Below are 16,748 nucleotides of genomic sequence, written 5' to 3' on the forward strand. Positions count from 1 at the left end.
GGAGTAAAAGCAGCCTGGAAATGGGCAGCACCTGCAATGCTGTTGACTTATGCCTGTAATCAGTGTTTGGAGTGTTTTGCAACATTTTGCAAGATGGCAAAAAAATCTCCCATTCTCTGTTTTAGAAAGGAGGTAAATGGTGAACTCCACTGCAGATACCCTATCTCTTGCAGTTATGGAGAGACTGGGACACAGTCAAAACAAGAAGCCTGAGGCAGAGGAAGCTTGCCTCTGTATTTTTACACTTTTTTGACTCATATCATTGGGTTCCAGAGGTTTGTGACATTTTGCTGTGGTCTTTTGCAGGGCCCTTGCACAGAAATACCTCATCACTCAGTGCCAGCATCTGCACGTACGTCCATGCTGGAATCTCACTTCCCAGTTTAAGCTTGATACCACTGTGAGTTTATTCCCCTACTATCACGATTCAGCTGCAGGTCTAATTATAAATGATGTGGCTTTCAGCTTAAAGCCAGAGTAAAGCCAAGGAGTGAACTGGCTCCCCATGAAGCTCCTCAATGCTTCGCACTTGTAAGCTATATGCTAGATAGAAAAAGAAAGGCAGTTGGTTTAGTAGGGTTATTATCAGTTCTTTGAAATGTAGGTTTGGTTTTCTTTTTATATAATCCCTGGCATTGAAATGAATGAATCCTAGTGCTCTTTTTGCACTTCATTCACTCTGCACCGCTGCACACAGGCTTCAACACAACGTTAATCTCTGGGGCACTGGAGACCCCCGTGATGGACTTGATGATCTTAAAGGTCTTTTCCAACCATAACAATTCTATGATAAGCAGTGTGAGAAAAAAATCACCCACGGCAGCTGTCACTGTCACCCTTTCCCTGGCAAAGAAATGTGCCCAGGAGTCACTTGCTTTGATAAAAGTTTGTATTTCGCTTTTATTTTGTTTATTCAGCCAGCTTTCCTAAAGAAAAAAGGCCACATTTATGACCACATTTTGTCAATTCCCTTTTTCCCTTGCCCTCAGCATCCCTCCTGGCTCCATCATGCACACAGAGGAGAGGTGCAGAGGAGCTGCAGGGCTAGGGAGGTGGCTACCACAGGTACTGGCCAAGGCAGGTGGGACCATGCAGTGCAAAGCCCCCTAAAAGCCCTGAGGAGAGCTCACCCCTTTGTACACGTGTCATGAAAGGAACATAAACAGGAAGCACAAAGTCACAGGAAATTCTACAACCGAAGTTTCACCGTTCATAGAAGCATTATTTTTACTAGTTCCATCACTGTGTCGTGTGTCAGTAAAGAGCATTCGTTTTCTCGCCCTGCTCAGATCTTGGGTAGAAACATATAGTCCCTTTAGGCTGCAGAGTGCTTTGCGTTCTGTCTCTCGCAATGTTACAATCTGGTAACACTGAGCCCTAAAAATTCACACCAGGGGATCCCACAGTCTAGCTGCAGGGACACAGCTTATGGCAGAACCTGGGAAGAGTGGCTCCATGGGAATACTGTATTGATTTAAATGGGTTTCAGAGCTTGGTGTCTATGAAAGTTGCTGCTGTCACTTAGGTGATGCATGCACTTAAGTGTCAGTAATAAGACATCCTTCACTTGCTCTCTGTGCATTTCAGTCACCAGGACAAGGCTGATAACTACTACTTTGTTTGGATGTAAGGGGGAGAAAATAATGTGCTTTGTAGCGTCTCTCAGAGCATTCCTTTCAATCCTTCATAACATTTTTTTTGCTGCTTCTCTCAGCAAAATTCTCCCATCTATGAATTACACAGATGAGCAGTTTTTCTCCCAAATCCTCCAGCTCTCAGCAGCAAACAACAAGCGCTCTGTACTTCTCTTGTCCTCACACACCTCTCTTCATCCACAAACACAAACCCCACTCCATCCCTTTTGCTGGAGACTGATGGATGCTCTCTCTGCTCCAGACGCAATTCTGTCAAAGGAAAAAACAGGTGGTTCTCAGAGGCAAGACAGAGAGAAGCTTGAAGCTTTCAGATCTGTCCTGAATAATATCTGTCTCTCCATCTGCTTGCACTGTGAGCTAGTGGGGAAGCAGCATGGGGGGACCTCAGCACCTCTCCAAATCTGGGAGCAGCCTTGAGGGACACCAGCAGAGCTTGCTTTACCTACAGACTTCCCTGGGAAGCCTGCGAAGCAGCCATACAGCTACAACTCCTGCCCAAGAGCTCCACATCTTGGCCACTGCCAATACTTTGCTGGAGCCTTGTGCAGGCGGTTTGCCCCATGGACAGTTTCCTGGAGGTGGCTGTACTGGTGGCTTTCCCAGCCACTGGTCATCGCCCCGTTCCTCTTGCATCTCATTGCTCCTTCACCATTCTCTTCCAGATGTGGTTTTCTGACATTGCTTGTTTGTCCTTGCTTTCAAGTCCTTTCCCAGTCCTCATTGCCCACCAAAACCATCCTTGTCCCTCTGCCCAAAAAGCACTCTTCTGCTTTTGTCCCAGCTGCTGCCCCGATTTGGATGATGCTCTCGAGCAGCATCTTACAGAGCTCCTGATGTCTTTCCAATTTTTCCTTCAAACTTTTTATTGTAACTGCAGAAAACCCCACAACAGTTGATACTGCTGCCTCTTACACTGCCTGGCACCATCTTTTTGCCACCTTTCCCTGCCCCACTGGACCCACTTGCTGCATCCTTCCCTGTCCTTCCTTCACTTGTGAAGTCTTTGAGGTTGTAAAATGTGGAACATTTCAAGAGGCAGCAGCTTTGCTCCACTTCCCAGGGATGCACAGCTCTGGCAGCAGCCCCTGCCCAGACTCGCAGCTGGTACAATTGGCCATTCACAGTGACATTTTGTGCCCATCTCATGGTGCTGCCGCAGCTCTCAGCTACAGCACATGCCCCAGCCTGCTTGGTCACCCACCTCTTGCCCTTCTCCTTCCCCACCTCCTTCGCCCTCTCTTTCTCTCCAGGTCCAGCACAAGCTGCCATATGAATGCAAATTAGCACCGATGGTTTACCTGGAGGCTTTTACTTCTGCTATTTAGGGCATTCCCTTGGTTTTTATGGTTTTTCTGGTTTTGTCTTTTTCCTTGCAGGACATTTTTGTGCTTTAGCTCCAAGCTAAGTCTGCCTAATGCCTGGGCTGTGATCTCCTCCCTGAATGCTTGCAGCAACTGTTCTTCCTCCTCCTTAATTTTCTCTGCTCCCTGGCCTGTTCCCCCTTGTCCCTCACCCCCTGTTTTGTAAGCCAGGCTGCTTCCTCCTCCCCCCCCCTCCCCTGGACCATTTTCTGAGCATTTTTCTTCGCCACTTCCCTTTTTCAGACATGCCATGCAACCGCAGATGACTGAGGGTCCAGCATCCTGGGCATACACTGCAGTAACCCTCTGCTCCCAACCGCCTGCCACAGCACATTTTAATCTCATCAGCAACTGCACTCACTATTTATAATAAGCTCTCTGATTACATTCCTAAGGTCAATGTCCAGTGTAAAAGACTCGGAGTAGCTGGTACATTGCTGTGAAGCCTCCTCTGTCCCAGAGGTTTCCAGAGCTGCTGGGTGGCATTAAAAAGCTGCAGTCGGAGGTGCCACTTCCCTCTCAGGTCTCCCACCTCGCTGCCGCCCCTCTCATTTCCCAAGTTCCCACCACTGCCTCCCACACCTTTGGTACTTGCATTGACATGCCCCAAATGGTCAAGCCCTGCACACCATGTACCCTAGCAGTGTCTCCTCAGCTCATCCAGCCTGAAGGAACGCAGCTGTTGCTGCACCCAACTGGGGACCAGTGACACAGGTAATGGTGCTTGCCGAGCTCCTGTCCCCCTCTGCTGCCTGGGGTTTGAGCAGTAGGTGGGTGTTGTCCCTGCCTTCATCATAGACTCAGGTCACTTTGGGTAGCTATGCCACCTGGCTTTTTTTAACCATTTTCAGCATGACCCCAAACTTTACTTTTTTCCATGAGGTTTACAACCAAGGTCATCAGAGATGTCTCAGCCATGGTGAGGAACAATTACATGCTGCCTGTCATCGTCCCCTTGGCCACCTGTGTCCGCCCTCCTCCTTGCCACACCAGCAGCCACCACAGCTGAGCTGTGCCTGTGGCTCACCCTAAACCTGCGCACATCAAGCCCGGCATAACAAAAGTAAGCCAGTGCCACCCTTTGGGCTTGCCTACCAAAACCCAGAGTAACTTGGGCCACCAAGCCCTGTGCAGTGCTGGCCCTTAGAGCTAGTCTACAGTCAGACCAGGAAGCCCTGCTATAGCAGGGCTTATACATCATGTACAGCCCCTGTGAGGATTGCAGACATAAAATATGGGGAGTAGTGAAAGTAGAGGAGAGTCTGATTTTCATTTTGCCCCTGTATGCTTTCACTTGGTAGCACTACAGCAATGGCAGAGGTGGTTCTGGCTCCTGTCATGCTGCTGGCGACTCGGTAAAGCTGGCTCCTTCCTTCATTGCTTCTCCCATCTTTTGTGTGACTCAGGAGACATTTTTATCATAATAGTGTCATGTAATCTTGTATAGACCCTGTTCCAGGCAAGAAAAGGTTAACCAAGAATTACAAACTCTTGGGTGAACTTATGTCTGCATGAAATGTCAGGCCTGAAGGGTAGAGAGACCACAGCTCACTTTGTATTATTTGTTGCATTCCTGAGGTCTTAATATTAACAACAGGCAGGCTGAATGGAGAAAGCCGCTCACATGGGGTTACCAGTTTTACCAGCAGCCTGGTCAATGGGACCAGGAGAACCCATACCAGGTGGGGAAGCCATGGTTCCCCAAGTGCACGCCCAAGTTCAGGACCTCCTGCAGCAGCAGCAGTCCCATCAGCTGAAGGTCAGCCCTCACCCAGAAAACTGATAGCCTCAGCAAGGGCAAGGTGGAACGAGCTGAGGGTGAGACAAAGGAGGGTGAAGGGGCTCTGCAGAGAACCCCTCTACCCAGAGAAGCTTACATCTGTCTTGAACCAGCCTGTTTGCATTGTATCATGCAGCAGAGGTATGGGCTGTGTGTCTGAGGAAGCTGCTTTTAGCTGAATGGGATACAAGGGAACCCAAAATGTTCTGGTTTTAGTACAAGTAGTAGATAGGGAGTGAAAGAGGAAACTCTGTGTCTGTTAAGAAGGATCCTACAAAACAAAATCCCTCTGCAAGTCAGCTGTCATAGTTTAGTATTACTTATGTTTTTGTACAGATGTGTATATCGCACAGTGCTGGTTGTTTTCACTGCTCTCTTTATAGATCTTGTGGTTAAATAAATGGAACTAGTATTTTCTTAATAGGCATGGAATGCTGTGGTGGCACTCTTCATGCATGGGAACATATTTGCATCAGGTACTCTTAAACCGCTCAGATCACCTTTCATGATGCAGGCAAAGCAAGCTATTGCACCTTCCTTCTGCTTGAAGACCATCACCACAGGTATGGCAGAAGCTTTTTTTGGGGTTCCTGTGTTTGGGGTTTTTTTATTAAACATAACAGGACTATCAGTGGTACCGTAGGTATCTGCAGAGGGAGATGCTCCATAGTTGGAAGTGTTCTCTGGGTAAGTCTAGGACAAGATACAACCTTTTTTTTCCCCTCAAAATGAACTGATTCTGGTTTATTCTGGTATGCAATGAGAAAGATGGGGAGGTTTTTTGGGAAGTAACACTGCTATGTGCTCAAGTACTTCGGGATGCAAGTCCCAGGATGTTAAAACATTCAAGCTGACAGACAGCAACCAACCGCTGAGAGGTGTGAAAGGGCTGCCTCATTCAGGAGGCTTTGGGGTTTGGTTTAAAATTCCTCATTAATGTGTTTTGGAGATTATTATGCTATCTGCAGTGACACCCTGTGGTGATGAAGCCGTAGTTTCTCTCTGACCCTGTTATGTCAAACAAACAGAAGTTCAGTCCTGCTGCCTGCAGCCATTAGCAGGAGGAAGGATATATATATATCAGGAAAGGTTGCTTTTCCTGATAATGAGAAGCATTTGGTATATTTTGTTAGTTTTGCTAGAAAAGTAAACATTTGTAAAAATCAGATGCCATCGTTGCTAATTTCATCATTGATTTATGAAACGTTTGTGGTTCTGGTGGCTTTTCAAATCAGCAAAACAACTAAGGTCAGGCTTTTTGAACATGATTTGCACTGATGATCCAGTTAGCCACACAAATACCTGTATCTTTAGGTGAAAAAACAGAGGTGTGTTTTCCAGTTCAGCTTAGAAGCTGCAGCCACACTTGGCATGAAGGCCTTCCCCAGGCCTTCCAGCCCACAGTCCCAGCCCAGCTGCTGGCATCCATATCTGCACTTTCTCCAAATGCTGGCACCACAAGCACATGGACCCCTGCGACCGAAGATGCTACTCCCATTGCTGCCACATAAATTAGTTCACTCCAGTCACTGAATGACACACATACACAAGTGCTCTGATCAGTGGCCTGACTCCAGTTGGTGGCACTTGGTCCCTGATGCACACACAGAACAGAGTCCCCCACTCAGGAACAGTTAAGCCAGAATTTAGTAAGAAGTCAGGACAGACTGTGCTGATCAGGCTCAGGGCATGGCCAGATGAGTGTACTAACCAGCAAATTATTTATGTGTGACCAGTTTTTTTTATCTCCTTGCACCCCAATTTTTCCCACAGTGGTTCCTCCCCACATCGCCTAAACCCACCCCTTTCCAAAAATACACATCTCATAATAAATCCCATGCAATCCCTAAATGCTCTTCCCCTGCATCCCATGCAATGGGTGCTCCTGCAATGACTCACCTTGATGGGTTTCACACCTGGATCCTGGGGCTGAGGCTCTCCTGGGACAGCCCTGGAGGACCCCACACAGAGTGTCTGTGCCTCCAAGTCCTTATGTGGGTATGTGCCTGTCTTTGTGCCACTGAGCACCTCTGGGCTTGTGGAGATGGGCCATTGATGGGCTGATGGCTCCAGTGATGGGCCTCGGAGTAGCTCTGCAGGGCAGGGTATTGTTTAGGCCTCCCCTCCTGCCATTGTCTTGCTGGGCTCCTTTGTGGGTGAGCAGTGGAGTTTGTGTCAACAACAAAAAGACAGTTTAACTGCCCCTTTACCAGTGGAGCAGGCTGTAAAACTGACTCCCAGGCATGTGCTTCCTGCCAGGTTTTTAGCATAAATCACCTATTCCTTTCTCCTTCAGCTTCACTCAAACTAAGGCAGCTTCCTCCTTCTCACTACATTGTGCAATCCTTCCTTTTACTTTGCTTCCACTTCTCTACCTTATTCCAATTTTCTGTGATTTATCCCACCAACACTTACAGGACTGATATACTGGCAATTGTGCCTCTATACTTTGGCTTTCACCTATTTTGGGTGGTCCTCATACACTAGGGATCACCCTACAGACTATGGTTTTAATTGTCCTGTTTTCCTCATTTCTGTCCTACATGCTTACTCTATTTTGACGTGCGGATACAAAGCAAACCCCACAATCCGTAAGATTGTAAAGTAGGTATGTTTATTCATGCGTGGGCAGCACGGGAGAAGTTTCTCCAGATCGTGCGCACCTGACGCTGCAGCTCACTGAGGTTATATGCGGTAAAGTGTTGCATATACATAAGATTTCCCAATACACCTATACATATGCATGACCTATCCCCGCTTCGTATTAAAATTAGTTCCAGGAAGTTATTTACATAAACTCCTCCTAACTGCGCTTGCGCAGTGCCTTCTGGTGGTAGTCGTGGAGGGCTCCTCTTCGTGACCTTTAGTAACCTTTTGCTCTTGCACAGACTCAGTTGTTCTCCGGTTCTTGCCCAATCCAGGGGGTCGGGTTTAGCTGGTTCTTGAGACCACTCTCTGGTTCTTACCAGCAACTCAAGACTTTTTGCTCCACCCAGTCCACACAATTATCAGCACATTTAGTAAGTGATAAGCAATACAATGTTTCACAAGATTTCTTTAATCTCTTTTTCAATTTCAATCTTCCATTCCACTGCCTTTTCCCCTAAATTCAACCCTTTAACTAGATCACATTTTCCCAGTTACTGGCACTATAAAAGGAATTTACTGAGTTGGAGTAAAATGCAGCTCCTGCCCTGAGATAGGAGGACAGACAGCAATATTACCTCTTTCAAAAAAATACATCTTCCTATGTGACTGGTTACTCATTGTAGCTTAGCTTTGATTTTGTTTTGCTCTGTTTTAAAAACTATTGTAAAAGTTGTAAAATAATTTTTCCTCTAAAGGACCAGGGAGGATCAAGACCAGAACCTATTAGAGCTAAGGGAAGAACAAACTCCGTGATGAACTTTTTCACAGCAATGTAACTAATAATTCAAGGAACTTTCCTACTGCAAATTACTTTGAAACAGAGTAACAGAAGTCCTGTCAGTCATTTACAACATATAACTGTGCACCTGCTCGTTGTAATTCACAACCTACATGAAGAAACCTACAAACAGGTTTTTGTAAATGTTATTTTCAGTTTGTTTAACAGAGGCCTATTTAGATTTTCAATAGAAGTGTGGGTAATAAATCTGGAATTGAAGTTTCAATTAGTTAAAACAGACTAACCCTCTCACAAAACATTTCTACAAGAAACAGACAAGGTTCCTCTTATTTGGCAGGTGGTTATCAGAGAATTCACCTGCGATGTTTAAAATTGCCTCCTCTGCAACTTTTGAACCTGCATTTCCCATGTCTCAAATCACTGCTCTTATTACCTGGTTATATGGTACACGGTGCTTTAGAGCAGCTTCCTCTAAACTTCAGGTGGTAAGGCAGATGGGGAAGAAAAGGGAAAGTAGTATTTTGATAAAGAGGGACATAATTGAAGTTAAAATTAATTTGCAAAAGCTATCAGATCCTAAACAAATAATATACATAGAAAAGCATAATACAATTTAGGAAACAGTATTTAATTTAAGTAAAAATCCAAAACCAAAACCAAATGCCTCTGGAAGGGAACATCAATTTGCTAACAGAGTTTATGCTACACCATTTAGCGAGTTGTAAGTTTTGTTTTGCAAGCACCCTATAGTCATTTGCGATTTTGTCTTCCTCTGATCTTAAAAAAAGACCACCACAAGCTGAAACATCAACAGAAGTGTTTTACAAGTTTGAAAAAGCCTGTTCCACAAAATTCAGTCAAGAGATACAAATTTACTATTTGTTAACATATTTTAGCTAAAGTCTTGTAATTAACTCAAATTGATATTAAGAGTTAAAAAGTTAAATTTCTCCAGTACCACATATCTAGGTTTCCACACAGATTAAATGTGGTATGCATGCAGCACAAAGCAAACCCACCCCAATTTATGGCCAGGAAGAGGAACCTTACAGCCCAAAATATGCCTTAACAGCTCCTCCTTTAGGGAGCTGCAGAAATTTTGGAAGACTGGTCCCTTAGTGACTCAGCTTCAAAGTCAGTAATACAAAATTTATTTTGAAACAACTACTGTGTTGATAAAATTGCTTTATGTAATACTCCATACAAAAAGTTATAAAATGATCAGGAAGAAGCTGACTGTATTCTAAATACACTTCCTAACTGTATGTAAAAAATGAAACGGCTCTTTTCCACAGTTTATGCCCCAAGTTATAAAAACAGTTTAGGTTGGTTTATAACCTAAACTTTAAGGACTCAAGTTAAGAAGAAAGGTATGATGACACTACTACTGTATTACCATAATTAGTAAACATGTCACATTCTGAATCTTATTCCTACTGGCAAAGATATGAAATCAAATTATTTACAAGAACTGTTTCTTTTCTCTGCCCCTTCAACAAAGTGAAATGTAGCACCAAATAGACCTGATAAGCGATCTGACCTTTCTTCAGTCTCCTCTTCCTAATTTTGCACGCTACTCAGAGCATTACTTTCAAATTTGCCTGTGCTTCAGCTGCTCAAGTTTGCATTTCTAACATAGCCATACTATATGCTACTTCTAACAATGGACATACCTAACTGAAACAGTTCACTATGTCACACACAGTAGTGAACAGTAATTCAGATTTAAAAGTGGTATTCCATACTAACATTGTATATAAATTACAGATAAAACATGAACAGATAAATGACATGGTGAAATTCTTTCAGCAAGGGAAGTAAAATTCTTTGGTGAGCATAGAAACAATGCATGGAATCTGTTTCTTTGCATTAAAATCCTGCCGAGTTGAGCAGGACTCATACTCTGCCACTCTGCGATTGACACGAGTTAAAATCTGCATGAGTTCAAGTTTCCTTGCGTGTTCCTTGAGCATTTTACACAGTGACTGAATAAACCAGGAGCCTTCAGCTGAATTCCTCCAGGAGTAATAGCCTGTGAAAGAAAGAGATGTCACACTGATCAGATGTAGCAGCCTCTAAGAAAGCAGAGAATAGCAATTAGGGCAACAACGCATTGTTTCTAGCATCAATCAATATTTTAAAATAAAAACTTAAAACCACTAACCAACAAAACTTAGATTTTATAATTTCCCCAAACTCCAACCCAAAAGATTTTTCTAATCCCCTCATTGTTTCTAATCTAAGAAAACTTTAAGTAGGTGGAAAAACTAAAAGGCAGGAAAACTATCTTCTGATGCAACAGTCTTAGCCATTAATCACTTACTGTTTCTTGATAAAATATACGTAGAGGAAGAAGAAGTGCCAGTACAGATGGAGTCAAGATGCAAAAAGGATTACTGTGTCACTATCCTCAGGACTACATACATGAATTAAAGACTGGAGCTTCTGCTAACTGGAAACATAACCGTGTGCTCTACCACTGCTAATTTTGCTTAAGAATGCAATGAAAATAGAGGTGACAGCCAAATAAGATGCTGGTGTCTATCACCACCTCTATGATAGCCAATTGTTCTGTTCTCTCAGAACTAATAATATCTTCTATTTCCTGCTGTAAATCACGTGCACAGCTCAGATTAACTAAATTTACAGCAAATAAACATTTGAGGGTTTGCTAGTGAGAAAGAAGTATATTCAGTTGTTTGGCGTTTTTTGTGGGAACTGAGAGTGGCAATTACATCAAAAGCAAATCAAATCAGGGGAGAAAAAAAAAGATTGAGGAAAGAAAATTCGTATTTCCACCGAAGAGAACAAATGAAGTAGTCACCCACTGACTGGATAAAACTACAAATTGTCATTTACGATATCAATACAAGGTGTATGTATGTACAATTTCAGGAACAAAGATTTCTTTGCAAGTCTCTCACCTGGAGCTGTAGAATATGCATATAGGAAGTCTGCTTCTACAGGTATTTTTTGACACACTGTTTCTTCTGATCCACTGTCTGCCTCAATACCGGAATCTAGTTCTGTTCCTCTACAAGCCTATTTGGTAGAAAGAATAATGGAAGACAAAATTAAAAAAAAAAGAAAAACAAAGGCAGTGATCATGATCAAAATACTGATTTTCCCCCCCCGTTTTAAAGACAGTAATATCCCAATGAAAAACTATAAAAATAACAAGTATTTGTATGTCACATTTCCATTAATTAGACTCAGAAGAAAAGTAACTATAATTTATTTAAATTAACTACACAGTTTTGCTAAGATAGCTATCAATACAAAAGCGCATTCAGAGACTCACTAAACTATTGGCTAGTGTTCAGAAAAGATTTGGCGTTACTTTAATTCTATGAATTAAGTAATCTCAGCTATTACAAGTAGTGCCTACCTAATAGGGCAGTGTGCCACTTTTAGACCTGAAGAGAACCATATTCTGAAGGTAATTCCATTTAAATCAATTTTAGAAATAATGAACTGTTTTGCACTAATAACTAACAGGAAGTAATTTTTTTTTCAGTATTCAGCTGATTTGATGATCATTGTTTAGCTGTACATCACCTGAATGAAAAAGAGCTTGGGTTTTCCAGCTAAACTTCTGCATCTGTCACCTCTGAAAAGGCTTGTTAGTGCTTTCAGGTCAAGAGGGCCATCTGTACCATAGATGACTCCTTCATCACCATGGCTTAGCAACACGCAAACAAAGCTGCTTCGCTTGCTGTGATCTTCTTCAGAAACTTGAAAGAAAAAAAAGAGAACTATCTTAACTTCTTGCATTCCCTAAAAGCTTTGAACATTTCATGCTTCTTATGTGATAGAGGTGTTTAAGAACTAATTCCCAAGTTGAGAAACCTCCAACCATTTTTCACTTCTGAACAAAAAGAGCCAGCCTACTTTACTTCAGGAGGTTGGACACAGAAAATCCCAAATTAAAGGCCAACCCTACCCATTCTAAGACAGCCACAGAACTACGCCAAAAACACCACGAGGAGACAAACTGGGGTGTTCCCACAGTGTCTCAAAGTCCGAATGGTCCCCCTTGCTCACACAGTAATGCTCAACAGTCTTGTGATCGAGGATCAGACTGATGGGAAGTTCTGAGTTTTGGGAAAGGACAGAGAAGTCTTTCCTCTCTTTCCAATCAGAGATGCTTCAGCTTGGATTTCCCTTGGACTACAACGGAACTGAATGCAGCATCAAAGTTGTTGCTGCTGCAAGGATCTAGGTACTAGCATTACTCCTCTCTCTCACTCCTGCCCTGTAGCAAGGTCTAGATTTTTAAAGACTTTGAATTTTGTACTTAAAGACATACAAGCTTGATAAGTTTGTGAGATCTGTGAGTTTTTTTCATCTTGTAGTATGCAAAGAGAATAGAACAGATATCCTTTGATGTATTTTGTTGCATCATATTGTGGGATTGTACTTGAGGACCAAGATGATTCTTTTAAATACATGAAAAGATACAAACATAGCTCAAAAGAAAGGATTCAAAAGGAATTCTGAGTGGGAAACTCTAGAAGGTGCAGGAGTGTAGATGAGAAGTATAACAGTCCCAAAAGATGAAGTCTTCTGTTTAGAGCTTGCCAAAACACTTAATTTCTATTCTGGAAAAACTGAACTATTTACATTTTTATCAAGCAAAGCACACTCAGGCATTTCTATTAATTACGGACAATCACTGCATCTAGAAGTCAGGGAAGGCTGTTTTTTTTGAATCTCTAGTTAGGATGCAGTCTGTAGTTTACACTGTCCATTTGGAGGCCTATCACAAGTAAGACAGAGGCCATGAGTCAGAGAATCTGACTTTCTACTTTCAGCTACTGTCAACAGACAGGCTGCAACTATACTAATACAACGCCTAGGAGCCTTCTCTGGCATCAACATTAACTGGCACTAAAGCACCTACATGTTAACAAACACATTAAAAAAAACCCCAACAAATAGGATTGCTGCAGGCTGTTAGGAATAATCGCTGGAACACCTTTACCGTTGAACTGTGACCAGGAACACTCTGGGAGAGTGCTTGTGGGCATGAGCCACAGCCGTGCCAGAGAGCCTTCCAACAGGTAACTGGAATAGACTGTGTTCCAGGGCTGCAGATACCTCCAGGCATCATTAATTTACTGGTCTAGAGCTAGCCAAGTCCAAACAAAGGACTAACACAAACAGTAGTATAAAGCTCTCACTTGACAGAAGGATGTCTTGTTTCAAAAGTCAAACAAAACATGAGTTACCTCTCTAAAAGAATAACCCAGTCCACATGCTTGCAGTTCTTGTCCCTCCATCAGAGCTCCTCCTGGATCACACCACCTCTTGGGCCACAGCACTAAGCATATAGCATAGCACAGCACAGCATAGAGCACCCTCTACCCAATTAAGCAGGTTTCTTTCCAACTCACAGAGCTTCAGTGATCCCAGGGTCAGAATATAAATCAGTCTGCATTTAATTTTCAGCCTTTTTTTCCAGCCTTCTTTAGAAGATGAGAAAGGATATGGAGACAACAGTCATGGCATAAAAGATGGAGAGACAGCAAAGATGAATAAACACAGAAACTATGATGTACATGTCCTCCTTAGCAATAAACCACTGGTAGGTGTGAAATATCATCTAAAAGAACCATGGAAGAAGAGATGTGAGGGCTAGAGATATATTTGGAAATAGTGGTTGATTTACTACACACAGTGAACATATCATTACTTACCATTTTTCAAGAGTTTAAAAATGGCGGTGCATGAAAGATCATTGTTGATCTTTATTTTATATCCCAACTCCATAAAAACTTCTCTGACACTTGCAGCATCTGCATCTGTACCTGAACGGGGTAGCATCCCTATATGTAAGAGAAAAGTATTAATTTTTTCATATGATATAGACAGCATGGTCAGATTGAGCCAAACTATTTTCTCACTTATACCTATATCAGTCTGGAATATTATTCCATTATTCCAGGTCCACTCTAACAGAAAAATCATTGCGCTGTTATCATGAACACCATCTCTCTCCCTCTGTACCTATCTTTTAGGTTTATTACTTATTTTTATATCTACCTATCTATACAAAAACATTAAAAAGGATTTCATTTGCAAAACAGAAATCCTGACTAAAAAGTAAGACTGACTTGTACTGCCAATCAGTTCTTCTCCCCATTACTGCTGTACCCTAACTTTTTCCCTCCATGCATACCTGGAGGAACACACTGAAATGAATGACACCCATTCAAATCACTTAGACTGTATTCAAAATTGGTCTGCACATTTAATTTTGAATAATCATACATGCCACTAATTTAACTGAATTAAGGAAAAAAACATAAAAAATTGAAAGTGGTACCAGTCTGTCTGTGAAAGTTCTTATTGTTTATTATTACACATTCCCCCATCTCTGGATAATCCATTCTGTAACTGTAGTCTGGCAGAATTCCTGAGTCCATAGACTTGCTAGGAGGTAGGCTCTTTCTGTATAGAAATCAGATAAACTTTAAGTGTTAATTTCCGACCTTTCATCTCTATAGTTTCAAAATAATAATAAAATAAGAGTTATTTTAGCAAAACCAATAAAACTGGTAAGGTTTGCTACTTGTTCCCTACAAGTTTCCTAAGCAAATTTGCTGACGGCACCAAGCTGAGTGGTGTGGTTGATACTCTAGAGAGGGGATGCCATCCAGAGGGATCTTGACAGGCTAGAGGGTTGGCCCATACGAACCTCATGAAGTTGAACAAGGCCAAGTGTAAGGTCCTGCACTTGGGCTGGGGCAATCCCAAGCACAAATACAGGCTGAGCAATGACTGGATTGAAAGCAGCCCTGCAGAGAAGGACTTGAGGGTATTGGTGGATGAAAAAGGACTATGAGCTGGTAACATGGGCTAGCAGCCCAAATAGCCAACGGTATCCTGGGCTGCATCAAAAGAAGTGTGACAAGCAGGTCGAGGGAAGAGATCCTCTCCCTCTAGTCTACTCTTGTTAGACCACATCTGGAGTACTACATCCAGCTCTGGGGGCCCCAACATAAGACAGACACAGACCTTTAGACCTAAAGACACAAACCTCTAGACCAGAGTCTAGAGTAGCACCTTTCCTATGAAGCCAGAATGAGACAGTTGGGGTTACTGAGTTTTGTATTTGTAATAAACTTTTGTGCAATTTGTAATAAGCTTAAACTTTAAAGAATCAAGGAAGAACTACCTAAAATAATGTCCTGCATAGGAGAATATAGAAAAATAGTTTAAGGAAATGAATGATAATATCAAGAAGAAATCAGTTGAGTTTTTTTATAATCAACTTTTGAAAGCTATGTACCTGGATGCAAGATCAGCTCTAGGACTGTAAATATATTCTGAATTCCAACCAAAGTCATATTTTCACATATATTTTCACAAGTAAACATTCAAAACCTACAAGATGACCAAGACTCTACATGCAGCTATAATTCTGCCTTAATGTGCACACCAATTACACCACCACTTATGACTCTGAAACTGCTGACAATTTTACTCAGCCCATATATGCTGAGGTCTGTATGGATTTTCTCATGTAAGCACATGGGTAAATGGTTACAAGACTGGGGCTGGCTGTTACATTGTATTCTACAAATAAAAAGCTTGTAAGGCTCTTAAATCTAATTCTTATTGAAATACTAAAAACAACGACTTAAGAAACAAATTCAGTTCCCAGAGAGAGCATAATCGGATAAAACTGCTACACCAGCATAACAAGCTGTCACCAGGAAGAACAGGCCTGCGTTTCCTCCCTTCCACCCCTGTAAGTTCCCCTTGCACTTGTGCTACTGCACGTATAACCCTAGAGCAGGTCAGCTCAAGCAGCTGAACGGGCTGGCACAGGCATGAACATTTAGCCCAAGATGAGACAGAGAAGTCTGGTGCACTTGATGATACTGTTAAGCCAAACTGAACTGCACATCAGGTGTTTTGCTTTTTAGTTCCTTGTACAGAACATAACCTGACCTGTCAGGAACTGTGTATTTTCAAAGTCAGTACCAGATCTCTAAGAGGTGTTTATGATTATTGTAATCTGTCATAATTGAAACCTTTCCTTTTAGCATTATTTCTTCTATGGCTTTTGCCTTCTGTTACGGCATAAGATTCCTCAAGGCTTAAGTTGAAGACTTAAACCAAAAGCACCTCACTTACCCTTTGGAACCAATAATAGATTTTGCATCTGTTTGATCTTCTGCCAAATGTGGTCCATCTCCTGTGTCTGCCATTACAGCTCTCAATTACCAGCTTGAAAATGTAAGAAAATAGAAAAGTATAACAGTTAATTTTCACATGAAATAGTATCTTCAGATTGCTTAATTTTTATTATGTTTCCTTAAAGTCTTACACAACCAGAGAGCAATTTTGTAGCATTATAGAGAGAACAGGACTGTTAAAAGGGGATATTCACAAAGAATAATTTTAGCCTAGGAGTATTAGTATTGGTAGGCAAAAATCAGCATTTCTGAGTAATCCCTATATATCTTATATTTGAAAGAAGAACATGAAATATTTTCCTAACTTACTACATTCTAAAATGTTCACTTGACTAATCTTATTTCCTTTTATGACGA

At 42.1% G+C, this 16,748-nt stretch overlaps 1 protein-coding gene across 1 annotated transcript; it reads right to left on the reverse strand.

Moving 5' to 3' along the window:
- Window positions 1-9,888: 9,888 nt before the first annotated feature.
- CASP3 (caspase 3, apoptosis-related cysteine peptidase) lies at window positions 9,889-16,403 on the reverse strand. Its single transcript, XM_010184253.1, has 6 exons — window positions 16,330-16,403; window positions 14,513-14,637; window positions 13,884-14,012; window positions 11,743-11,918; window positions 11,109-11,226; window positions 9,889-10,216 (listed from the first exon to the last, which is right to left on the reverse strand). The coding sequence occupies exons 1-6, from the start codon at window positions 16,401-16,403 to the stop codon at window positions 9,990-9,992; spliced, it is 849 nt and encodes a 282-aa protein (XP_010182555.1). The 3' UTR covers window positions 9,889-9,989.
- Window positions 16,404-16,748: the final 345 nt, after the last annotated feature.

The sequence above is a fragment of the Mesitornis unicolor genome, unplaced genomic scaffold (genome assembly GCF_000695765.1).
Source record: "Mesitornis unicolor isolate BGI_N332 unplaced genomic scaffold, ASM69576v1 scaffold21855, whole genome shotgun sequence".
In the NCBI taxonomy this organism is placed as follows: domain Eukaryota; kingdom Metazoa; phylum Chordata; class Aves; order Mesitornithiformes; family Mesitornithidae; genus Mesitornis; species Mesitornis unicolor.

Coding starts and splice junctions, on each gene's coding strand:
- CASP3 (XM_010184253.1), bottom strand. CDS start 16,403: ATGGCAGACACAGGAGATGGACCACATTTGGCAGAAGATCAAACAGAT. Junction 11,919..13,883: donor TTTTAAACTCTTGAAAAATG/GTAAGTAATGAT, acceptor TTTTCTTTCAAG/TTTCTGAAGAAGATCACAGC. Junction 11,227..11,742: donor CCAAGCTCTTTTTCATTCAG/GTGATGTACAGC, acceptor TCTACCAAATAG/GCTTGTAGAGGAACAGAACT.